This window comes from Giraffa tippelskirchi, chromosome 9 (assembly GCF_054371585.1).
Source record: "Giraffa tippelskirchi isolate mGirTip1 chromosome 9, T2T-mGirTip1v1.2.pri, whole genome shotgun sequence".
Classification (NCBI taxonomy): Eukaryota; Metazoa; Chordata; class Mammalia; order Artiodactyla; family Giraffidae; genus Giraffa; species Giraffa tippelskirchi.
In genome coordinates this window covers 90,099,928-90,126,625 of record NC_137283.1, presented here as the reverse complement: position 1 = coordinate 90,126,625, position 26,698 = coordinate 90,099,928, and the positions used below count along the sequence as shown (strand labels likewise).

The following is a 26,698-nucleotide window of genomic DNA, read 5'->3' as shown; positions in this document are numbered from 1 at the left end:
TGCCACTTAGTGTTATTTTAATAAACACCTAGCCTGTATTGAAAAAGGGAACTTAGAAGAAAGACTTTCTTGAATATTTATCTGTACACAGTTCCTTTTACAAATACTATCTTCATTGTAAGGCCTTATTTTTTTCCCTAAAGTGGAAGGAGATAAAATATTTTATTTGTATGTATACCCTCAAGTTGTTTGTTATATGCCACCTTTAATTAGGAGAAAATCAAAAGTTAAGACAAATCCTAAGATTGCTTTTGCTTCAATTGAACTTTTTTTTTCCAGTTCATTTTTATGTGATGTGACCATGAAATCAGTGGATGGAAAGGAATTTCCTTGTCATAAATGCGTTCTTTGTGCTAGACTTGGTAGGTTTACTTTTTGTTGGTTGCAGATTTATTTGTTTTGGTATTGTTTCCTATTCTTAATTGAATTTTTTTTTCTTTCAGAATATTTTCATAGTATGCTGAGTAGCTCATGGATTGAGGTAAGATTTAAGTATAAACCACATAGGCTGCTAATTATGCTTTATATTTTTGGAAAACTATATACTAAAGAAATTTTAAAATATTTTTAACTCAGTTTTTCTTTTGTATTGACTTTATGCTTAAACTGGCTGGAAAATAGCAACTTTTTGAAGTTAAAGTTGTTGCGAAATAGTTACTTAAATGAATTCTCCATTATTATTTGGAGTTATATTTGTAATACCAGTTTGTTTCTTTTTTCTCAGATTTTCTTGATTCTTTTTCATGTTACAAGACATTTTAAAATTAAATGTATCTCATTTTAGCTTTGTTTTAACATTATATTCTTTTGCATTTGATGTGATTCCTGTTAAAAGTTTTTCATACTGATCAGCTCAATCAGATTGTAGTGTTATTTTGTAGTTGAAAATTAATTGTTTTATTTTATTTAGGCTTCCAGTTGTGCAGCTCTGGAAATGCCAATACATTCTGACATACTGAAAGTTATTTTGGACTACCTCTATACTGATGAAGCTGTTGTGATAAAAGGTATTAATAAAAGTTAGGACATTTTAGATATTTAAGATACAGTTTAAAAAGGATAAAATTACACAAATCTTATTTTCTGCTTTAATTGAATTAATCAACAAAGGCTTAAATTTAGAATAAGCTATACAGATGATTACTAACAGTGAAGGAATAGAATAGAAAATTTTCATTACCTATGTGAAAATGAACTCTATAAGAATTGTTAATAATGGTTGAGATTAGATTTAACATTTTCATACCTAGCTACTTACATGATTGAGATGAAAAATTGACACAGGGAGTATAGTCTTGATAAATAGTCTTGATAAGTAGTTTACAAAAGTTCTTTCTTGTCTGTTTTTCCCCTCATGTGAATGTGTCTGAAGTAAAATAATAATTGAACTGAGATTTATAAAGAGGGTGCATTTATATACTTCGTCAGGAACACACCCGTGTTTTATTTACCAGGTATCTTTAGTCATAGGAGTGATACACTCTGTGTTCTGTTTTCTGTATATACCAAATTTTCTTAATCAGTTTGTTGATGGACATTTAGCATATTTCTGTACTTTAACTATTGTGAATAATTTTGCAGTGAACATGGGAATGCAAGTGTATCTTCAAAATCCAGATTTCAGTTTCTTTGGCTAAATACTCAGAATTGGGATTACTGTATCATATGATAATTCTAGTTTTAATTTTTTGAGGAACCTCCATTCTCTTTTCATAGTGGCTTTACTAGTTTACGCTCCTCTCAACAGAGCACAAGAGTAACCTTTTCTCCACATCTTCATTTGTTATCTTGGTTTTTGTTTTGATAATAGCCTTCCTAACAAGTATAAGGTGATATCTCCTTGTGGTTTTGATTTGCATTTCTTTGATAAACAGTGACATTGAGCACCTTTTCATTTACCTGTTGGCCATTTTTATGTCTTCCATGGACAAATGTCTAAGATCTTTTGCCCATTAAAAATAAAGTTTTTATTTTATATTGGACTGTTGTTGATTTATAATGTTGTATTAATGTCAGGTATACAGCAAACTGAATCAATTATGCATATACATGCATCCTTTTTCAAATTCTTTTCCCATTTAGGTTATTACAGAATATTGAGCATGGTTCCCTGTGCTATACAGCAGGTCCTTGTTGGTTATCTGTTTTGAATATAGTAGTACGTATATGTCATTCCCAAACTCCCAGTTTATCCTTTGCCCCAGTCTTTCCCCTTTGGTAACCAGAAGTTTGTTTTCTAAGTCTGTAGTTTATTTTTGTTTTGGCTATTGAAATTTATATGAGTTCCTTATATATTTTGGACATTAATCTCTTATGCTTTGCAATTATTTTCTCCCATTCCAAGGTTGCCTTTTCATTCTGTTGACTCTTTGGTGTGATTTTTGGTTTCATGGAACACCATTTGTTTATTTTTGCTTTTGTTACATGTGGTTTTGGTGTCACATCTTAAAAATCATTGCCAAGGCCAGTGTCTAGGAGCTTTTCCTGTTTTTTCTTCTAGGAGTTTTTTTGGTTTCAGGTCTTAGATATAAATCTTTAATCCACTTTGAGTTGATTTTTGTCCAGTTTCATTATTTTGCATGTGGATATTAGTTTTTCTCATATACTTAACTGAAGAGACTGTCTTTCCCCGTTTTGTAGACTTGACATTCTTGTCAAAGATTAAGTGGCTGTATACATGAAGGTTTATTTCTGGCCTATTTTGTCTCATTGGTCTACATGTCTATTTTTATGCCAGGGTGTTCCTATATTGATTACTCTAGCTTTGTAATAGGACTTTGAAATCAGGAAATATGACAACTCCAGCTTTGTTGAACTGTTTCAATATTACCTTGGCTGTTTATGGTCTTCTGTGGTTCCATATGAATTTTAGGACTACTTCTTCTGTTTCTATGAAAGGTACCATTGGAACTTTTATAGGATTTCATTGAATATGTAGATTGTTTTGGGTAGAATGGGCATTTTCACAATATCAGTTCTTCTAGCCCATGAACATGAGATATCTTTCCATTTATTTGTATCTTCTTTAATTTGTTTTTTCAATGTTTTGTGGCTTTCAGTATGCAGATCTTTCATTTCCTTGGTTAAATTTATTCCTGAGTCTTTTATTCTTTTTGATGCGATTGTAAATGGGATTGAGTCCTTAATTCTCTTTCTCTTAGCTCAGTGTTAGTGTATAGAAATGCAACAGGTTTTTGTATATTGATTTTTTTACCCTGCAACTTTATTCATTTATTATTTCTAATAGTAAAAGATGCCACCAAAATACTATTAGAAATAATAAATGAATAAAGTTACAGAGTTAAAACAAATATACAAAAACCTGTTGCATTTATAATTTGTTGACAGTTTTTATTATGAATGTATGTTGACTCGCAAAGAGTCAGACATGACTGAGCAACTGAATTGATGTTGAATTTTGTCCTGTGCATTTTCTGTAACTATTGAGATGATCATATGATTTTTAACCCCTATTCTGTTATGTGATGTATCATGTTTATTGATTTGCACGTGTTAAAGTATCCGTGCATCACAGGTGTAAATCCCACTTGATCATGGTGTATGGTCCTTCTAATATGCTCTTTAATTATGTTTATTGGTACTTTATTGAGGGTTTTTATATACACACTCATCAGGGATATTGTTCTGTAATTTTCTTGTAGTGAACTTGTCTGTCTTTTGGTAGCAGGATAAGGTTGGCCTCATAAGGTGAGTTTGCAAGTGTTCCCCCTTCTTTGGTTTTTGGGATTAGTTTAAGAAGGATTTGTGTTAATTTTTCCTTAAATATTTGGTAGAATTCACTGATGAAGCATTCTGCTTTTGAACTTTTGCTTATGTGGAAGATTTTTGATTGCTGATTCATTCTCCTTATTCTTTTATTAGTCTGTTCAGATTTTCTGTTTTATTATTGAGTTTTGGTATGTTTCATGTTTCTAGGAACTGAACTATTTCTTTTAGGTTGCCCAGTTCATTAGCATATAGTTATCCATAATAGTCTCTTATGATCCTTTATATTTCTATGATATCATTGGTAATGTTTCCTCTTTCATTTGCAATTTTATTTGAGTTTTTTTTTCCTAGTCTACTTAAGGGTGTGTTAATTTTCTCTTTTCAAATAACCAACTCTTTGTTGTTCTTTTCTCTTGCTTTTCTAGTGTCTGATTCATTGGTTTCTGCTCTATCTTTAGTATTTCCTTCCTTCTGCCACGTTTGGGCTTTGTTCTTCTTTTTATAGTTCTTTATTGTATAAAAACCTTCAAAGGTTGTTCGAGTTTTTTTTTTTTTTTTAGGGCATTTATCAGTATAAATGTCTTTCTTAGAAATTCTTTTGTCCTTTAAATTTTGATATGTTGTGTTTCCCATTTTCCTTTGACTCAAGGTATTTGCTTTGCTTTCTCTTTCTTCTTTGACTTCCTGGTTACTCAAGACCATTTTTGAATTTTCCAGTTTTTTTCTGTTTTTCTAATTTTATGCCCTTGTAGTTGGAGATGATAGTTAATATGATTTCAGTCTTAAATTGTTGTTTTGTGGGCCTACACATGGTCTCTCCTGCAGGGTGTTTTGTGTACACTTGAGAAGAATGTCTGTTTTGCTGCTGTTGGATGGAGTGTTATATATATGTCTGTCAGGGTGATTTGGTCTATCTGCTGTTGGTCATATCTGCTGTTTCTTTATTGATTTTGTCTGGGTTATTTATTCATATTGAATATGGAGTATTGAAGTCCTCTATTATTTTTAAAAATATTTATTTACTTGATTATTTTTGGCTATGCTGGGTCTTTGTTGCTGCACATGGGCTTTCTGTAGTTGTGGCGAGTGGGGGTTATTCTAGTTGCAGCACGTGGGCTTCTTGTTACAGTGGCTCCCCTTGTTGCAGAGCACAGGCTCTCAGAGCATGGGCTCAGCAGTTGCGGTCTGTGGGCTCTAGAGTGCAGGCTCAGTAGTTCTGGCACATGGCCTTAGTTGCCCTGTGGCACATGGGACCTTCCCAGACCAAGGATCAAACCTGTGTTCCCTGTATTGGGAGGCATATTCTTAACCACTGGACCACCAGGGATGCCCGAAGTTCTTTCTATTATTGTAATTTCTGCCTTCAGCTTTTAATATTTCCTTTATATAGTGCTCCAGTGTATCTAATGTAATTTTTTCTTTGTTGTTACCATGAGGCTTGCATGTCATATAATCGTGGAACTGGAAGTGTTAGTGGCTCACTCATGTCTGACTTTCCAACCCCATGAATTGTAGCCTGCCAGGCTTCTCTGTCCATGGAATTCTCCAGGCAAGAATAGTGGAGTGGGTTGCCATTCCCTTCTCCAGGGGATCTTCCCAACCCAGGGATCAAACCAAGGTCTTCTCCATTACAGGCAGATATCCTTTACCATCTGAGTCACAAGGGAAGCCTAATTAATTATAACAATCACAGCTTTTTTTTTCTGTATTTCTTTTAATTGATGTATGGTTAATTTACAGTATTATGTTAGTTTCAGGTGTACAGCATTGTGGCTCAATATTTTTATTGATTATGTTTCATGTAAAGTTGTTAAAAAACCAGTGTCTTTATTTTTCTGTACTATACAATATATCCTGTTGCCTTCTCATTTTATACATAGTAGTTTTTAATTCTTAATCCCATAACCTTACCTTGCCCCTCCCTTTTCCCTCCCCCCAGTGGTAACTGCTGGTTTGTTCTCATTATTTGTTTTTGTCTTGTTTATATATGTTTGTGTTCTTTAAATTCCATGATTCAACATACAAGTGATAACATGAGGTATTTGTCTGACTTACTTCAATAAGCATAATACCCTCTAGGTTCATTATTGAAAATGACAGAATTTCATTCTTTTTTATGGCCAAGTAGTATTACACTGTATGTGACACACACACACACACACACACACACACACACACACACACACTTGTGCACATGTATGTTTATATATAATACACATAAACACCACATCTCCTTTATCCGTTCATTGGTTGATGGTTTTTTGGGTTGTTCCCTTTCTTGGAAGGGGACGAAAGAGGATGAAATGGATGGATGGCATCACCAACTCAATGGACATGAGCTTGGTCAAACTCTGGGAGATGGTGAAGGATAGGAAAGCCTGGTGTGCTGCAGCACCTGGGGTTGCAAAGAGTCAGGCACAACTTAGTGACTGAACTACACCTATCTTGGCCATCATTTACTGCTTAATTTTGCATTCAGATTTTCTTCACTTTTAGTTTTCTCCCGCTCTGATATTGTTTCTCTTTTTTTTCCCCCAGATTACCATTGGCTTTATTTTTTTTTTATATACCACTAAAGCATTTATTTAAATATTGGAATATACTTGATTTACAGTGTTGTGTTAGTTTGAATCAGTTCTACATATACATGTATCCACCCTTTTTTAGATTCTTTTCCCTTGTAGGCCATTACAGAGTATTGAGTAAAGGTCCCTGTATTAATAGGAGGTCCTTATTAGTTATCCATTTCACATATAATAGTGTGTATGTATCATTACCTATCTTCCAGTTCCATTATTTCTTCAAATATTATGTCCTTTCTTATTTGCTTCTGTGAGTCCCCTATGTATCTTTTTGTAGTATTCCATAAATCCCTTATACTCAGTTTATTTTTACTCATTCTTTTTTTCTGTTATTCATATTGGATCATCTCAGTTAACCTATAGTTTCTGTCTTCATTGATAGTTTTCATTTCTTGTGATGTTAATCTCATACTTTCTTTTAAATTTTTAGACGTGATTTTTTTTGTTTTTGGACATATTTAAAATAATCGATTTAAACTCTTTGTAATAGTTCAGGATCTTGGCATTCTTATACATTCTGTTGACAGGGCTTGGCAGGGCAATTGCACGGTCCTAACCACTGAACCACCAGGGAATTCCCATAATGTAGCAACTCTTGAGATCAGATTCTCTTTCTTCTCCAGGGGTTATGTATTTTATTTACTTATTTTTTTCTGTTTATTTAGTGACTTTTTGAAGCTAATTCTGTCAGATTGATATTCTTTGTCATGTGTGACCACTGAGGTCGCTGCTTGTTCAGCTAATGGACAGAATTTTCCTTAAATGTCTAAACCAGTAAATCTCCCAGCCTCTGCCTAGGCGTTCTTTGTGTGTGTTGCGGCATGGCTTCAACTCTTAGCGGTTAGGCAGGCCGCTTACAATTCTGCCTCAGCTTTTATTTCCTGCTTTTGCAGAATCTCAAGTTCAGCCCAAGGTCAGAGTTTGGGGCCTTCCTCAGTGTTCTCTGGGCATGTTTGTGTGGCCTTCCAGAGTCACAGGAATGTGTTAAAACTTTTCAAAGCCCCTTATGGACACTTGTATTAGTCAGCTTAGACTGCTGTAACAAAAGAACAGACTGAAATTTATTATTCACAGTTCTGGAGGCTAGAAGTCTCAGACCAAGATCTAGCAGGATTCTCTTCCTGTCTTATACACAGGTTATGTGTATAACCTTGTTATTATGTCCTTACTTGTTGTATTGTGTAACAAGCCTCTTGTTATGTGCTTACTTGGCTTTTCCTCAGTGCTCGTGTGTGAGTGTGTATGGAGAAAGAGTGAGAGAGCACACACGTGGAACAGCTTGTTGGGGAAATATGGGTCGATCTCTGTCTCATAGAAAGAGACTGATCTTGTCAGATCAGGGCCCTACCCTTATGGCTGCACCGTGTGAATTTTCACGGGACACAAACATTCAGTCTTGACAACATCTCTTCCCTGAGCTATTCTTTTTAAGTTTTTTTGACCTGCCTCTTGTTTGCTCTGCCCCTTATCATTGTCTTGGACAGCTTCAGTGTTAAACAGTTGCTATTTGTTTTTAATAAATACCCTTTTCTGAGGCTGTTCACACTGGGTAAGCTTTGAGTCAGGTCAGATAAACCCCTGCTAGTGGGGTTTGCAGGAAACTGCTAGATCAGTTAAATAATAAGTTATTTGATAATGTTGCCCCACAACTGTTCTGTCACCTCCAGTGTCTGTACCTGCTTATTTCAGCCCATGATTGCAGGAGTGATGGCTTTTAGGATTACTCCTGAGAATCGAGGAGAGTAGGATCTAAGTAGGAGGAGCCAGGGTGTCCCAAAGCTCACTGTTCTTAGCAAGATTCAGCCAAGTTTTGGGAGTCAGTGCTCCCTGATTATTGTCAGCCTTTGGTTAATTTCTAGAATTCTGAAAGAGTTGATTTTTGATCATTTTTTGTAATACTTCTCGTTGCTTTGGTAGAAGAGAAGAATTTTTGAAGTAGTCCTTAGTCTGCCATTTACAGTGACTTCACCTCTCATTTAATGTTTTTTCTACTTTAATTTTTTTCTTTTTAACCAGTTTTTTCTCCCTATGGTGGTGTGTTTTTTTTTTTTTTTTCTATTTATATTACTATTCTGGCAGTGACTCGGGTGCGTTGCTTAAGGTCATTAATAGTACACTGGACCAAGGTTATGTTAAATTAAGGAAATCTCTATAGTTTAAAAGTACTCTTAGATGACCAGTTTCATTTTAAATAAACCTAAGAGCTTTATTCACCTCTGCCGTCCCTGTGTGTGTGTGTGTGTGTGTGTGTGTGTGTGTGTGTGTGTGTTTTAACATATACCTGTATATTATCTTTGATGATGAGAAGGGACTTTCCTCCCTATTAGTTTGTGTAACACTAATGGGAGATTTTAAATAAGGCAGGCGTTCTAGCCCTTTAGACTAAAAGAGATCTACCCGAGTTGCCCATTTCATGGTCCTAAAGTAGGCCCATTTTATGCCTAAACCAGGACATTTTGGTGTGATTTTTTTTTTTTTAACAGTTTTCTACCTATGAGATAGAAATATTTTGATGTTATTACTGTTTATCATATTTACAATTTCAACATTTAGAAACTATTCATCTTAACTCTCTTTTGTAGTGTTTTGTAGTATCTTAATTACTTGGACTTTTTTCCTAGGTAAAATGTTTACAAAATAGTGTGAGTGACACTTTTTTTTTTTTTTCAGAATCTCAAAATGTGGATTTTGTTTGTAGTGTTCTTGTGGTGGCTGATCAACTTCTCATATCTCGATTGAAAGAAATTTGTGAAGTAGCATTAACTGAAAAACGTGAGTATTTTTGAATCTTAGTGTTTTCTGAGGTTGATTCAGGATTTATGGTATTTTATTGACTTTATGGTGCAGTTTAAGTAAAATGCATGTTTTTGTATCATGAAAAATGTCCACACAGAATTATTTTTTACCATCATGTGTAAGCACATCCTTATTTCAGACATGTTAATATGTGAATGAATACATGTAAATCTTATAATTGAAATATGTTAATTTTTGGAAATACCATAAAACTTGAATAATAAAAGTGGCATGAAATTATTTTGCAATCTGAAGGATGAGAGTTTGAAAGTGGAAATTCTTCACACTTGCCCTGGTCTGTAAGTCTACACTTAACTACCCTGTTATTTGCTGGAATTTTTTTTTTTTTTAGCCACATTGTGCAGCTTACAGGATCTTATTTCCCCATCAGGGATGAACTTGCATCCTGGGCTGTGCAAGTACACAAGTCCAAACCCGTGGACTGACAGAGAATTATATTTGCTGGAATTTTTTTGTAACCATCCCATCAATGTATTTGATCAAAAGTATCTCTTTTTCTGAAGCTCTTACTTCTCTCTCTTTGTTATTTCAGTTATTTGAAGGCTGTCATCTTAACACCGAACTTTGAAAGCCCAAGTTATTTTTTATTATTTTGTGCCTTACATCCAAATTGCACTGTCAAAACTGATCCATCTCTTAACGGTGTTGCTCCCCCACCTTTTATTCTCGCTGTCACTGTGCTAGTTGAGATCACTGTTACTCGTCCCTTCTGTACAGTGTCATAGTAGTCTTTTAAGTCCTCTTTCTCTCTTCTGACTTCTCTTTCTTTAATCTTCCTATAGGAAGTGGTTAGTGTCTTCTCCTATTCATATGGTTTTAATTGCTTCCTCTGAGATAATGGTTACATTTCCTTAGCCTGATAACAAAAGTTTCTTGGCTTTCTAATCTTAATCCTTGTTCTCCTTCTTTGCCTCTTAAGGAAGTGTGAAGAGATTTCCTGTTAGATTTTTCTGATTTATATTTGCTAATAGTTTATCTTAGCTCAGGTATCTTATTTACTCACTTGAGCTCTGTGGAGTATCTTCTTGGTTATCAAAAAGAGAACAACAGCTATGATCTTAAAAGCCAGAAAAAGGAAATATAGTTGTCCCTCAGTGTCACAAGGGATTGACTCCAGGAGCCTCTGCAGGTATTAAAATCTGTGGATGCTCAGGTCCCTTATGTAAAATAGTATAGTATTGATACAGTGAATACAGCTGGTCCTCTGTGTGTGGAACTTGCTGGTATGGAAGACCAGCTCTATATTAAAGGACACAACATACAGTAGGTATAAAATATACAAATTGAGGATGTTTTCAGTTGTTCAGTCGATTTTCTGGCATCCTTTGGATATTTTTTCTTGGCTCCTGCTGCACAATTGCCCCTGTTAATGAATTTCTTGATCATCTTAGAATCTAGCAAGAGAATGATTCAACAGAACGTCGGTGTCTGTTTATTGGGCAGTCCTTGAAACCAGCTGAACAACTCTTTATAAAGTTTTTATATGATCCATTTTTATTTCTGTGAAATGGGAGACTTTGGGTTCATCATTAGTTGAGATTTTGGGTCAGTCCAGAGTGAGCAGAGATCATTATTGTCTGCATGTAACTTTTGACTGAGTTACAAGAGAGAAAGAGATAGGAAATGGAGGAAGCTAGGTGTAGAAAATAGTTGTGTTTCTCTGTTGGCTGGGGCTCAGAGTAAATAAGAAAAGGGGATTTCAGAAGCCAAGTTACATGTTAGGTAAGCAGAATATTCTTGGACAGTCTGCAGTAAAACACACTTCGTGTATATATAGTTACAAGGATTATAACAAAATCTAGCATCTTTTGTGCAGTATGCCAGATTGTGCACTAGCATGAATGATAATATAGTAATATTTAAATGTACTTATTTTCTAAATATAGTATGCGTTTATATATGTAAATATACTCACGTAAAGTCTGATAGTTGATTTAACATAAATATATTTTTATAGAATGATTCTATCACTTTTTCTTAGTCATAAGTATATCCTTTTAGTTTTATAGAAGAGGAGATAACTATTCTGTGCTATGTAAATGAAAAGGAATGTTGTTTATCAGTGAAAGTTAAAAATATGCCAAAAAGTTTAGGTAGAATATTGTCAGTTCTTATGTGTTTGCTTTTAGATGACACTATAATGCACCTTTTTTATTTTCTTTTGCTTAAAATTCTGTGTGTGTTTATTTTTCCTCATAACAAATCATTTAAAATTACTTTGGCATATCGGGTTGGAAAATAAATTCTATATTTGCCCTAGTATAACTTTTTTTGGCAGGATAGCACTTTCAGTTTTCCTTCTTCTAAATGTTCAAACCTGACAAGTTAAGAAATAAGTATATTTCATTTGCTATAGTTAAAATGCCTTTCATCTTGTTTTATAGATCTTTTCTTCCTTTGTAGTTACCCTTAAGAATGCTGCTATGCTACTGGAATTTGCAGCAATGTATAATGCTGAACAGTTGAAACTCTCTTGTTTACAGTTTATTGGACTGAATATGGCAGCTTTACTTGAAGCAAGGTAGGTTAAGTATTATATACAGACTGTCGCAAAAGCACTTATTTACATATAATAACAAATATTAATTTGAAAGTGAATAACAATAAATCCTAACTTTGTAGAAAAAGTGAAAATGTAAGACATGTAATCATTTCATCAGTATTTGGATGCTTAATATATGCCAGCCATTGCTACAATACTACAGTGAACAAATGGACAATATCCTTGCCCTCAGTATTATAGGAGCTTACATTCTGGTTGAAAGGTTATGGGACAATATTATCACAAGTATATTTGTATATGTATTCATATCTCTCTGCTTGTTTAGGCTAATTTGTAACTATGTAGTTGTTACCTGGCTTTTAGAAACTATCTGTAATACTAATTAAGCCAGCACTTAATTACTTCACATATATTTATGCATAAAATTTGTTACTGGTTGATTTCTATTTTCTCTTTGTATTTATTCTCTTTTAAGATGTTCCCTATACTACATATTGATTCTTTGGTCAAACTTAGTGTGCAGCAGATGGCCTGAAAAATTTAGTTGGTCTGGTTTATTGCAAGCTGGTACATGTGTTCAAGCTTTGATGGTAATGAAATATTCATTATGAAAAATGATACGCTACATGAAAAAATAAGTTAAACATTATACCCTATGTTATAAGCCAACATTTCACATTATATTGATGTTTACCTGGATGAACAGAATTTGATAAATGCTAATGATTTAGGAGTCATAGACATTTTAGAATTAGAGGAATCTTAGGAAATTTAATCCCATTCTTTTCAGCTATTTTAGCAGTTGAACTTTTTAATGAAATAAATTTACAGATTCATTTTTTAGTGTAAGGTCAAGATTTTATTACATTTATTCACTATAAAGTCAGTGAAAAGAAGATGAGTCTTTTTGCTGAATACAGAAATTTCAGATTAGAGTTTTTGGCATCAGTTATATTTTTAAAGTCAATATCCAGTATAATTCTGTATTTTGTTTTACTTGTAATAATACGTAACACTTATTGCCATAATAGTAGTTATTAATAACAATAACTAATAGTAGTAATATAATAATAGTTACATAATAATGGTGATAATAATACTACCATGTGCCAGGCAGCATTCTAGAGGTATTGTATGGATTCTCATAATTTTCATGAAAACCTTATAAAGTAGATTTTTTATATCATATGAGGATGAGAAAAACCCATGAAACTTCCTTTGCAAATAATCAAGAAAAACCTTGATTCATATAATTAGAAGTGTTGTTTGATAACTAACCTTTCAAAGTCAGGATAATTTTTAATAAAACTAATTTCAAAACATGTTTGAAATAAAAGTTTTCTACTTTTTTATAAAGATGAATCACTAAGAGATTCTTAATAATTGACATTTAGGGCTCAATTTAGAAGAAATTCTTATGGCCATTTAATCTTTGTTACTTGGTGAAAAATGCTTTCTAAATACAAATTAATAGTATGGGATGTTAGACAATGTCATTTAAAATGCCTCTGGTATTTTAGTGTCAGAACAAAGTTTTCAGAATAAATTCATTTATTTTTGCTGACGTTACATTAGTAATTCTAATCATAGCAATTTTTTTCATTATTGCCAAATTAAGGTCATTTAATATGTCAGATAAGGATCAACCACAGTGTGAAATGAACACCATATCTAAAATATGATATTGGAAATTGATGTGTCACACTACTGTTTTTCAATTATTATGTTGTGACACATTTGTCAGCTGAAGTATTAAGGATGGCACATGTGGTGTGTTGAATAATTTTACATAAGTAGACATGAATAAGTTTCATTAAAATAAAGATTTGTTTGTATAAATGTAAACATTTCTAGTCAAATATGTGTGTTTCAGAAGTGTAAATAAATACGCCAATAGATGTTAAGAAAGGAGAGCTGCATCCAGATTGATGTAGCATTACATGTTAATTATCTGCAAATGCTGAAAAATCTGGTATGGTACAGATTTGAATATGCTTGTTCCGTATTGTTGTTTAGTCGCTAAGTCATGTCTGACTTCAGATGGTGATTGCAGCAATGAAATTAAAAGACGCTTACTCCTTGGAAGGAAAGTTATGACCAACCTAGACAGCATATTAAAAAGCAGAGACATTAGTTTGCCAACAAAGGTCCGTCTAGTCAAGGTTATGGTTTTTCCAGTGGTCATGCATGGATGTAAGAGTTGGACTATAAAGAAAGCTGAGCGCCAAAGAATTGATGCTTTTGAACTGTGGTGTTGGAGAAGACTCTTGAGAGTCCCTTGGACTGCAAGGAGATCCAACCAGTCCATCCTAAAGGAGATCAGTCCTGGGTGTTCATTGGAGGGACTGATGTTGAAGCTGAAACTTGAATACTTTGGCCACCTGATGCAAGGAGCTGACTCATTTGAAAAGACCCCGATGCTGGGAAGGATTGAGCGTAGGAGGAGAAGGGGACGACAGAGGATGAGATGGCTGGATGGCATCATCGACTCAATGGACATGGGTTTGGGTGGAATCCGGGAGTTGGTGATGGACAGAGAGGCCTGGCGTGCTGTGGTTCATGGGGTCGCAAAGATTCAGACACGACTGAGCGACTGAACTGAACATGTATGACTCTTTGCAACCCTGTGGACTCTAGCCCACCAGGCTCCTCTGTCCATGGGATTCTCTAGTTAGGAATACTGGAGTGGGTTGCCATTTCCTTCTCCATGTTTCATATTAGTTGTAAAAAAAAGCTTGAAGTATACTTTAGAATGAAAACTGATTTAAATTTTTACTGATGCCTCAAAGTATCAGTAAAATTCCTTGAAATCTCTTTGAATTTAGTTGAACTAGTCCAAATGTCATTTTATACATGAAGGTATTAAAACCTAGAGAGATGAAAGGAGTTGCTCAAGGTCATGTAGATGATTAGGAACAGTGATAATTCTAGATAGAATTCAGGTACCTGATAGGCCATTGTTCTATCAATATAATACTCTTTTGTAGGAATATAATTAATTATACTAATTATAATTATATATTAAATATGATTATATATTATATATAATTATATAATTATATTAATTATTACTCTTTAAGGATTTTAATTTGTGGAAAATGAAAGTTGAAAATGAATACTTTATTATTATGATAGAAAATATTTTTCTATTATTTGTAAGAGTTGCTTGAGTTGTATTCAGTATGTTTGTCTAATATGTTTGCTGTATATTTGAAATATATAATCACACATACTTCCAAAAAGAATTTGTTGCTGCTGACATATTAAAAAAGAAAGTTATTCAACAATATAAAATGTCTCTATATATTTGAAAATCTACCAAGTATTAAATTACTTGAGTCTTAAGATAGAATTTTATAACTTATTTTTCAGATCTCTTGATGTTTTAAGTGATGGTGTTTTGAAGGACCTTTCTGTGTTTTACCGGAAAATGGTAAGGTTTATGTTTTTTTTCAGTTACAGTATCAAGTAAAGCAGTATATTTGGCCCAACTTCTCAGTAGAACAAATTCCTAATGAATTCTTATTCATTAGGATCTTTTAAAAATGAGGATATAAGATTTATGTACCCACTGTACAGGTAAACATGATAATAAAAATTAAAGATGTTCAGTGATAAAATTAATGTCTATTTAAATTCCTTTATAAATGGAATTTATGGAAAGCTTTGGAGTCTTTTTTATTTTTTAATTTAGCAAAGATCCGGAAATTATAAAAACGTGGGCTTTTAATGATTTTATTTATTTTTATTGAGGTGACATTGATTTATAATACTGTATAAGTTTCATGTGTACAGCATTATATTTCTATTTCTGTATACTCTACAGGTTGCTTCCGACCAAAAATTTAACTTCTGTTTGTCAGCATATGGTTGATCCCTTTTACCTATTTCACCACCTGTGTTTCCTTCTCATAACCACTACTCTGTTCTCTGTACAAAGGGAATTTTGGGCTTTAGTTTGTTCATTTATTTTGTGTTTGTTTATTGGTGTTTTATATTCCATCTATGAGTGAAATCATGCAATATTTGTCTATCTCCATCTGACTTATTTCACTTAGCATAATACCCTCATGGTCTATCTGTGTTGTTGCACATGGCAAGATTTCATCTTTTTTTCATGGTTGAGTAGTATTCTGTTGTATGTATATGTGTGTGTTTATATATGCAAATGCATAGAACACAGGTTCTTTATCTGTTCATCCCTTGATGGACACATACATTGCTTCCATATCTTGGCTAATGTAAATAATGCTGCAGTGAACATAGGGGAGCATATATCTTTACCAGTAAGTGTTTTTGTATTCTTTGGATGAATACCCAGAAGTGGAGTACCTGCCTATAATATGGTAGTCTGTTCTTAATATTTTTAGGAATCTCCATCCTGTCTTCTCTAGTGACTGTACCAATTTAAAGTCTCACTAAAAGTGTACGAGGGCTCCCTTTTCTCCACATCCTTGCCAACATATGATATTGTGTTGTCATTTTGACTCTAGCCTTCTGATAGGTATACAGTGATATCTCAGGGTGGTCTTGATTTGCATTTCCCTAATAATTAATGATGCTTAACATCTTTCCATATGCTTGTTGGCCATCTATATGTCTTCTTTGGAAAAAGACGTATTCAACTCCTGTCCATTTTTTAATGAGATAGTTTTTTTGTTGTTAAATATGTCATTGAGTTCTTATGTATGAGTTGTGTTTTGATATATCATTTGCAAATATCTCCTCCCGTTTGGTAGGTTGTCTTTTCATTTTATTGATGATTTCCTTTGCTCTGTAGAAACTAGTTTGATGTAATCAGATTTGTTTATGTTTGTTTTTGTTTTCCTTGATTGAGAAAACATATCTAAAAAGATACTGCAAGACTAATATCAAAGTGCATGCCACCTATGTTTTCTTTTTTAGGACTGTTATGGTTTCAGGTCTTACACTAAAGCCTTTAATCCACTGTAAATTAATTTTTGTCTGTGATGTGACTGTGGTCTAGTTTAATTTGTTTTGCATGTGGCTGTCCAGTTTTCCTAGCACTGTTTATTGGAGATTGTCCTTTCTTCATTGTATATTTGTTCCTTTGTTGTAAATTAGTTGTCCATATATGCAAGGGTTTATTTCTGAGCTTTAATTCTGTTTGGAGATCTTTGTATTTATTTTTCTGCCAATACCATGCTGTTTTGATTACTATGGCTTTGTAATATTGTTTGAAATTAGGGAGTGTGATACCTCCAGCTTTGTTCTTTATCATTGTTGCTTTGACTATTCAGCGTCTTTTTTGGTTCCATATAAATTTTAGAATATTTTGTTCTGTTTCTGTGAAAAATGTTCTTGGGATTTTGATAGGTATTTTATTGAGTTGGACTGCTTTAGGTAATATGGTAATTTTTACATTCCATGAGACTGGAATGTCTTGCCGTTTATTTGTATCTTCTTGAATTTCTGCCAACAGTGTTTTAGAGTTTTCAATGTACAAATCTTTCACCTTCCTGTTTAAATCTTTTGTTAGGTGTTTTGTTCTTTTTGTTGTGATTATAAATGTGATTGTTTTCTTAATTTCTCTTTCTGATAGCTTATTCTTAGTGTATAGAAATCCCACAGATTTTTGTGTGTTGATTTTGTATCCTTTGCTTTGCTGTATTCATTTGTTATTTCTAACAGATTTTTGGTGGAATGTGTGTATCGATGTATGTGTAAAATCATGTCATCTGCAAATAGTGACAGTTTTACGTCTTTCTTTCCAGTTTGGATGTTTTGGATGTCTGGTCCTGGATCTATGTTTTTTAGGTGCGTTTTGATTGCTGTCTCAATCTCTGTACTCATGATTCATCTATTCAGATTTTCTGTCTCTTCATGATTCAGTCTTGGAATGTTTAATGATTCTAAGAATTTGTCCATTTTTTCTTGGTTTTCCAATTTTTGTATTCTCTTATATTCTTTTACATTTCTTGGTATTATTTTTTTCTTTTATTTATCAGCCCTTCTCTTTTTTCTTTGTCTAGCTAATGATTTGTCAATTTTGCTATCTTTTCAGAGATCAGCTCTTTATCTTTTGTACCGTCTTCTCTGATATTTATCTTTCCCTCCTTCTGCAAACTTTGGTCTTCATTTGCTCTTTTTCTGGTACCTCTAGGTGTAAGTTTTTCTTGTGTCTTGAGGTAAGCCTTTATTGCTACAAACCCTTAGTACTGCTTTTGCTGTTTCCCATAGATTTGGGTATATCAAATTTTCATTTGTCTTCAGATAGGATTTTGTTTCTCCTTTGATTTCTTCAGTAACCCAATTGTTCTGTAGCATGTTGTTTTTTACATATTTGCAATTTTTCTATTGTTCTTGATTTCTATTTTCTTATACCATTGTAATCAGAAAAGATATTTGATAGGATTTTGGGTTTCTTAAATCTGTGGAGACTTTTTTGTGTCTCAACATACAGTCTATCCTTGAGAAAGTTACATGAGCATTTGAGAAGAATGTATATTCTGCTACATTTGGATGGAATATTCTGTTCAAATCTGATCTGTCAAATATATCGGGTCTGATGTTTCAGTTAAGGCCACTGTTTCCTTGTTGACTTTCCTTCTAGATGGATCTGTTGATGTATATGTGAAAGTCACTCAGACGTGTCCAGCTCTTTGTGACCCCATGGACTGTACAGTCCATGGAATTCTCCAGGCCAGAATACTGGAGTGGGTAGCCTTTCCCTTCTCCAGGGGATCTTCCCAACCCAAGGATTGAACCCAGGTCTCCCGTATTGCAGGCAGATTCTTTACCAGCTTAGCCACAGGGAAGCCCATCTCTTGATGTAAGTGGGTGGTAAATACTCCCTACAATTATTTTGTCGCTGTTATTTCTCACCCTTTGGTTTGGTTAATAGTTGTTTTATATATTTTATAGTTCTTAAGTTAGGTACACATACATTATTAACTTCAATGTCTTCTTGATGAGTTTTCCTCTTTATAACTGTATACTGACCATTTTTTGTCTGTTATATTTTTCGGCTTGAAGTCTATTTTGTCTGGTATGAGGGGGGCTATACCTGCTTCCTTTTTGCTGCCATCTGCTTGGAGTATAATATTCCATCTCTTCACTTTGAGCTTGTGTTTGTCCTTACAGCTGAGGTGTGTCTGCTGGAGGTAGCATACAGTTGAGTCTTGTTTTTTGGTGCATTCACCCAGGCTCTGTCTTCTGATTCACGAATACAATCCATTACATTTAGGGTGATTATTGATAGATGAGGACTTAGTGCTGAAATTTTATGGTTTGTTTTTTTGGTTGCTTGACATCTCCATTGTTTCTTTTTCCTTGTGTTTTTTGTCATTTTGGTGTGGAGGTTTCTTTGGTCTTTTCCTCAGTGTTTTCTTTTTTTATGTTTCATAAATCTCTGCTCTATAACAAAGCTTTGTGGTTGTCCTGAGCTTTGTAAAAAACATCTCACAGAAAAACAGTCTTTTTTTCTGCTGATAGTATGTTACCTTCCTTTACCTGTTCAATTTTTCTTATCCTCTTTTATGTTTTTGTTTTCTCAAATTATCCCTTTTTATGTTGTGAGTTTGCTACCAAACAGCAATGGCTTATAGTTATTTTTCTTTTTTTCTCCGTTTAACCTTTATGCTCTCCAGTTTCCTGGTTCTATTTATCATCTTGCTCAGTTTTATTTACTTTTGTCTCTATTAAAGTACTGCTTTAAACGTGTCTTGTTATGCAGGTCTAATGTTGATGAACTCCCTCAGCTTGTTCATTGGAGAAAGCCTTTATCTCTCTGTCATATTTAAATGATATCTTTCCCAGATAGAATATTCTTGGCTCACAGTTTTTAATCTTTTAATATTCTGAGACTGTCATTTCACTCCCTCCTGGCCTGTAGAGGTTCTGCTGAGACATCTGTTGATAACCTAGTGGATGTTCCTTTATAGGCCACTGTCTTTTTTACACTGCCTGCCTTTAAAAAATCTTTGCTATTGACTCTTAGCAATTTTATTATTTATTAGTTTTCTTGGAGAAGGTCATTTTGTGTGAGGTAATTTGGTGTTCTCTTAATTTCATGTACTTGTATATCCAGTTCCTTCCACAGATTTGGGACGTTCTCAGCTGTTATTTCTTTAAATAAATGCTCTGCTGCCTTCTCCCTCTCTTCTCCTTTTGGGTTCCTGATTACCTTAGTGTCATCCTTCCTAAAAGAGATAGGTCTTGAGGAATTTCCTCATTTTTTAATATTTTGTTCCTCCTTTTTCTTATACTTGTATCATTTCAAGATTTCTATCTTTGAGCTTGCTAATTCTTTCTTCCATATATTAACTCTATTTATATTTCTTTCTAATGCATTCTTTATGTCATGTGTTGGATTCCTCAGTTCCAGTGTTTGTTTGGTTCTTTTTTTGAGTTTCTGTCTCTTTGGTAAAGTATTTCTTCTGTTCATTAATTTTATTCCTGAGCTCATTAAACCACCTTTCTGACTTCTCGTAGCTCCTTGAGTTAGCAGCTATTTTGAATTATCTTTCAGTTATATTGAAACACTCTGTGATTCAGTTTGGTTTCTGGAGAATTATTTTCTTTTTTGTGATATAGTGTTACTGTGATTGTACATGGCGCTTGATGAATTAGTCCTCTGCAGGTGCATTTGAAGTTAATGACAGGTGGGAGGTTAGAGTCCTTGCTTTTGTTTTCCAGTAGGTGGCACTATAACGCAAGGTTTTGGTTTCTTCCCTGCCTTGCGTCCGATTATATTTTCTAGTTGGCATTTTCCAGCTTCCACTGGCTCTGTGAGAAGTGTGTCTCAGTGCCTTCACTATTCCTTCTGTGCCTCCTTGATCCTTACTGCCTTTCTTCTGCCAGAACTGCTGTCATCACTGGAATGTTGGGCCCTTCCCCAGCGTCTGGGATTCTCTGAGTGCTGGTCTCCTCTGCAGGGGGGAGGAGGAGCACGAGAGTGGGAGGAGGCGCAGTTTCACAGGTGTCTCTGCCGTGTCTGGTGTTGTATAAGGTTTCTGGGCTCTGCCACGGTGGGAGGTGGGGGTTGAGGGCTGGGTTCCAGGGCCCACTGCCACTGCTACCCGGTAACCTGTGGTTGTGAGCACCACCACTCCTTTCAGGAGGCTAGAGATATGTGTACCACCTTGCCTGCTGCCACTCGGTTCTCTGAAGCTGTAGACTCAACTACCATGGTTAGAGGCCCAGGATCGCAGGCACAGACTCCACTCTTAGCAGTTCTGCCTCCTTCCTCTGTGTGTCCCAACCTACACCTTCAGATGCACAAATGTGTGGAAATCTCTGGTGTCCTAGTGTGTTGGACAGAAGCACCTTTCTTGAGCTCTGGCTGTTTTACTTTTTGTAGATTGAAGGGGCGAGAGAAAGGTAGGTGATATCATTCCTCTACACATTTTGTAGAATTTATAAGAAAAAAATAACTACTTTTTTCTTACAGATTCCAGCAATGGAGAGAAGAGTCATTACACCATATCAAGATGGACCAGATATTAGCTATTTGGATGTAGAAGATGGAGATATCTTTTTGAAAGAAGAAGTAAATATGGAACAGAATTACTCGTAAGCTTTAGATCGGGTTTTGTCTTTTTTTTTCTGTTTCTTTTCTCCTTCCCCCATTCCCAATCTTGGACACTGTTGGCACTTTTGTTTTGACACTGAAAGAAAATGTGAAAATTAACGTAGAAAATGGGTATTTATGTTCATTCTTAGCCTTGATATGAATGCATAATTAATATTTGCAGATATAGTAAAACTAAGCATAAGCATAAAAGGAATATAGCCTTCCAGTTTAATATGTTGGGTTGAATAAGTGCAATTATCTTCAGTACCTGAAGGTTTGGTTCATACCAAACCCTGCAGAGAGCATAGTAAAGAAATGAAAAAGGCATATTGTGCTAGAATAGTGAGAACGGGAAAGGAGTAAATGACAGGAGATGATGTTAATGTTTTGGAAGTTGGAAAGTGGTTGTTGAGCAATAATGACTTAGAACAGAAAAGACTAAAACAGAAGTCTTGACAGGCTTAAGAATTAGAGATACTGGGTTTATGAAGACCAGCGTATGTGGTTGGATTTCAAAAAGAGCATTGTTTGAGAATTTTTCGAAAAGCATTGATCTATTCCTGAACCAAATAAGTGCCTCTCCTCCATCTTGATAGAAGAGAAAGGTTTGCCTTCTGGGGAGGGTGAACCAAGGGGATTCATCAGCCATTCCTCTGATCCCTCAGTATAGAGAACCCTACTAGTTCAAGAGACATGACCTACAGTGCCTGGCATTTGGAAGTCCGCTGATAAAATATCCCAGGTTCTACATAATCTCCCTGTTGACTGTTTGACAAGTCAGGTTTAGAATTTCCAGTCTGTGTTTTAGGCTAGTTTATCAGCTGGTTATAGAATTACTTTCCCTTTACTTGGTAAATGACCTGTTAAAATTTTGGGATGTTCAAGTAATTTACTCCATATAAGTATGAGTGTATATATATGTAAGTGTATAATAGTCAATGTTGCTCTCTGAGAAGTTCCTCTTGGTTCTAGGAATTTTTTTTTAACCTCTTTTCTGGAGTTTGATGGTAGCTGTTGGGATACTTGATATTTATAAATATCTGACTTGGATGTATGATGTGTTACCACATTAAAAGTTATCATAAAATTAACATTGACTTAAGTATATTATCCTTTACAAAATAATAGTATTCATAGCTGACCTGTGTTAACTGGGGATAAATTATGTAATGAGATTTATTATTTTTAGATGAGATAAGATACTTGTAGTCCTCATAGATAGTGTTATTTTCCTTTTCCTGGTTAATAATGCTTATTTCAAAGAATTAAGCAGCCCCTGAAATGCTTTAAAAATTATCACCAAATATTTCTAGTTCCAGATCATAGATTATAATAGTTTGTATGTGAACATGTACAGTATTTTACTTCTCAAAGTATTTTCATATATACCACCTTGTTTCTGACTTTCACAGAAATACTAGAGTTACAGTGTGATAGTATCACATTGAAGTTTAGTGGAACTCTGGGCCACGTAGATAAATGGGGCTCTTAGAGCATGTGTATTCTTCTGTGTTTTCTGTTTGATCAAAATGCTGTATTCCATTGCTCAAAATTTCATTATTCTGTTTTACCTCTAACTTAACTTTTTTAAAATGACTTTTATGTTTGCTTTTTTCCTAGGGAAAGTATGTTCAAGAAGACAAAAACAAAAGCGAAAAAGAAGCCACGTAAACGGTCAGATAGTTCTGGAGGTTATAATCTTTCAGATATTATTCAGGGTCCTCCATCTACAGGTTAGTGGAACCTATTTGAGGGTGTATTTTCTGATCTAATCTTTCACGACTCTATTCCTTATCTAATTCATGTAACATGTGTTGAATACTATTACATGCCACTGCTGGGTCTACAGAAACAGATAATCCTTGTCTTAGGGAGGCCACAGAAAATGGTGTGTATTGTGTGGTTAAGTACTCTGATATCTGCTCTGTGAGCACAAGAGAGGCACTCAAAGCAGTCTGAGAAGATCTGTTAGAGGAACGTGATAGCTGAGCTGGCTCTTGCAGAGTAAGGAGAGATTAGTTAAGAAGAGGAGGCAGGTTGACATGGTAAGAGAATAGGGCAGTGTTTCAAGCCTAGAGACAGTAGAAAGATTGCACATATCTTATGCATATAGTTCAGCTTGGCTCAGCCATATCAGATCTCTGCAGATAAGAGATAGGTTGGAGAGGGTCAGACTTTGGAAGACATTAATTAATAATACCATCTAGTGTTATAATCTATACTCAAATTTCCCTACTTGTCCAAAAATGTTTTTATAGCCTTTTTTGTTTTAATGTAAAAGAAAATCTAATGTCTTACTAAGATTGACATTGCTTTTGCTTATTAGTGTATTTTTAGTGTTTTTAAACTAGAGTAGCCCCCCCACTCCAGTACTCTTGCCTGGAAAATCCCATGGACGGAGGACCCTGGTGGGCTGCAGTCCATGGGGTCACTAAGAGTTGGACACGACTGACTTCACTTTCACTTTTCACTTTCATGCATTGGAGAAGGAAATGGCAACCCACTCTAGTATTCTTGCCTGGAGAATCCCAGGGATGGGGGAGCCTGGTGGGCTGCTGTCTGTGGGGTCGCACAGAGTCAGACACGACTGAAGCGACTTAGCAGCAGCAGCAGCAGCACCCCCTCACAACGTTTTGTTTTCAGAAGTTGAGGCCAGTGGTGGTATAGACCACCCTATATTGTAGATTCATTTGATTAGATCTAAATTAAACTACCTAAGTTTCTTTAGATAAAAATTTGAAGTGTAAACAAATAATGATACTACAATATGGCTTCAAGGAATAGTAGGTGTATCTATAGCAGTAAGACAAACTGGTGCAATTTCTATCCACAGTATTTTCTTTCATAGCCAATCAGCTTTATACAGACAACTTAAGGACAAATGAGGTATTTGACATGTTTGATAAATAATGTGAAGAATAATTGTTTTAGGTAATATAAAAGATATTTAAAAAGATAGCTAATATAAAGTTCTTTCTCATTTACTACATATCTTGATTCCAATTTTAGGACCTTTTCAAATTTAAAATTCTGTGATTTTTCATTCTCTGTGTTACATGAATTACCTCACATCCTTAGAAGGAAGCATAGGTACATTGATGGGAAGATATTTAAATGGATAGACAATCATGGAACTAGTGATTTTCCAAATACCTAAAAGGTTTATGGAAAAAGCAGACATTTGGTTTGTTTTAAATGATGTTATTGTTAGCACATGTGTTAGAGTCATAGCATTTCAGAGTTGGAAGAGACATTAGTAATGAACTAGTTTATGCCCCTTCCTTTAAACTTGAAGCAAGGTCAGAAAACTTTTATGTGATTTTAGGTAGTAACAGACAGAAGTAGAATTTATTTTCTTGATTTCCCTTTGGTATTCTTCCTGCTATACTACTCTTTCTGTGGCCAAAGCAAATGATTGAAAGGTTAAATTTAATAGGGGCCAAAAAAAAAGACCTATTCTTGAAGAAATTTTGAGTATGAGGCTAATTTCACCAAGGACAGTTGTGTGAAGGCTTAATTTTTGTGTTGATCCTTAAAGTTAGAAGACATTATTTATTAGATTAATTTAAAATTGACTTTTGGGAACATTCCACTAGTAAATACTTTTTTTTTTATAAAAAGAGTAGAGTTTACTTATTTTTGTCTTCCTTTTTTATCTTTATGGGGGAAAATATTAAGAGTCACTTCTTACATTAGATACCAAATAACAATCTTCCTCATAATTGATATGTAATTGAAATGAGTAAAACTTGTTTTAAAACCTCCATTTCAATTTTTTTACTTCATTAAATATTTGGTTCTTTAAATGTAATTCATATGTGTTTAATGTATATGTGTTTAAATGTTTAAAAACTTTTTACTTTTTAGGACTGTTAAAGTCTGGTAAGACCAATTCTGTGGAATCTCTTCCAGAACTATTGACATCAGACTCTGAAGGAAGCTATGCAGGAGTGGGTAGTCCTAGAGATTTACAGTCTCCTGACTTCACAACAGGATTTCATTCAGATAAGTCTGAGGTTTGTCTTTGTTTTTTAATGCACTATTTTCTTCAAATTCTAGTCTAGAGACAGTTTAGTCTTTCATTGTTTTTACTCTAAAATGAAAGTTGCTCAGTTGTGTCCGACTCTGCGACCCCATGGACTATATAGTCCATGGAATTCTGCAGGCAAGAATACTGGAGTGGGTAACTGTTCCCTTCTCTAGAGGATTTTCCAACCCATGGATCGAACCCAGGTCTCCCGCATTGCAGGCAGATTCTTTACCAGCTGAGCCACCAGGGAAACCCAAGAATACTGGAGTGGGTAGCCTCTCTCTTCTCCACCGGATCTTCCTGACCCAGGAATTGAACTGGGGTCTCCTCCATTGCCAGCGGATTCTTTACCAGCTGAGCTACTAAGAACCCAGCTTTTTTTATTGGGCTTTTTTACAAGTGTTTTACTCTAAAATACTCCTCTAACTGGTTTATAAAAATATATATGTATATAATTAGTGACAATAATACATGTATTAATTTTCTCAAATTTGCCTATTTCTTCTCTTAAAGATTTTAATGGCACTGTTGAGCTCTTTATGATGTTATATTTCTAATCTTTCTACATTAAATATAATATTGATGTAAACTATAGCAATACTGTATAGGCAGTTGAAATATATGTGTATGTGTAGTTGCTCAGTCATGTCTGACTCTTTGCAACCCCATAGACTGTAGCCCACCAGGCTCCTTTGTTCATGGAATTTTCCAGGCAAGAATACTGGAGTGGGTTGCCATTTCCTACTCCAGAGATCTTCCTGACACAGGAATCGAACCCATGTCTCTTGTGTCTCCTGCACTGGCAGGCAGATTCCTTACCAGTAGCACCACCTGTATATTCATGGCTGGATTACTTGAAATTTATTTTGTGGAATGTCAGTTAACACCAGCTAAAAACTAAGGAAAATGATTTTGAAAATGAGCTGAATTGCAAAATCTGTTTAGTATCTTTCCTCCATGGTATTAATTAGAACAGTGCAATCTGAAATGGAGTTCTTCTCTTAGTCTAGCATAATTGACACCAAGCTGCTGAACTCCTAGTCTGGTCAACTCTGGGGAGGCCATATTTTAGACATCTCTTAACATTTTAGTCCATAGTTGTTAATCTTCAGGGAATGAAAACATGTAACTTACCAGATATAATCTTTTTCTAACCTCTGTGCATTCACAAAACATATCAGAATATCTAGAAATTTGTGAGACCTCAGAAAATGTACCCTTTATTAAGAGTCTTCTAGGCCTCAAGGATTGATATAAAACAAATTTTTATTAAAATTTTTTTTATAGAGTAGAAGTTTGGGGGCAATTCATATTACACTAAGGTTGGTCTGAAAGACAGTTGAGGTTTAAAGGAAGGTTGAAGTGCCTTTCTAGCAGTAATAGAAGAATCTATCCTAGCAGTGGAAATAACTATTTCAATAACTTCTTGACCTCTTTTAAGAGCAATAGTGTTAGCATCCCTTTTGAAGTGACAATATTATTTGGCTTTCATTTTATTCAGA

The 26,698-nt window shown here is 34.5% G+C and overlaps 1 protein-coding gene across 5 annotated transcripts in view; it reads left to right on the top strand.

The window, feature by feature from the left end:
* The window catches only part of IBTK (inhibitor of Bruton tyrosine kinase), a 94,328-nt gene that overhangs the window by 43,382 nt on the left and 24,248 nt on the right, over positions 1-26,698 (top strand). For 4 of the 5 annotated variants that reach the window (XM_081530422.1, XM_081530424.1, XM_081530420.1 and 1 more), the window contains 9 exons: positions 280-362; positions 444-481; positions 911-1,007; positions 8,982-9,083; positions 11,532-11,649; positions 15,004-15,064; positions 21,044-21,165; positions 22,787-22,899; positions 25,034-25,182. In XM_081530422.1, the coding sequence (XP_081386548.1) occupies positions 280-362; positions 444-481; positions 911-1,007; positions 8,982-9,083; positions 11,532-11,649; positions 15,004-15,064; positions 21,044-21,165; positions 22,787-22,899; positions 25,034-25,182 (883 nt within the window). The remainder of the gene's footprint in view (positions 1-279; positions 363-443; positions 482-910; positions 1,008-8,981; positions 9,084-11,531; positions 11,650-15,003; positions 15,065-21,043; positions 21,166-22,786; positions 22,900-25,033; positions 25,183-26,698) is intronic. The other variant, XM_081530423.1, reaches the window with a different exon arrangement.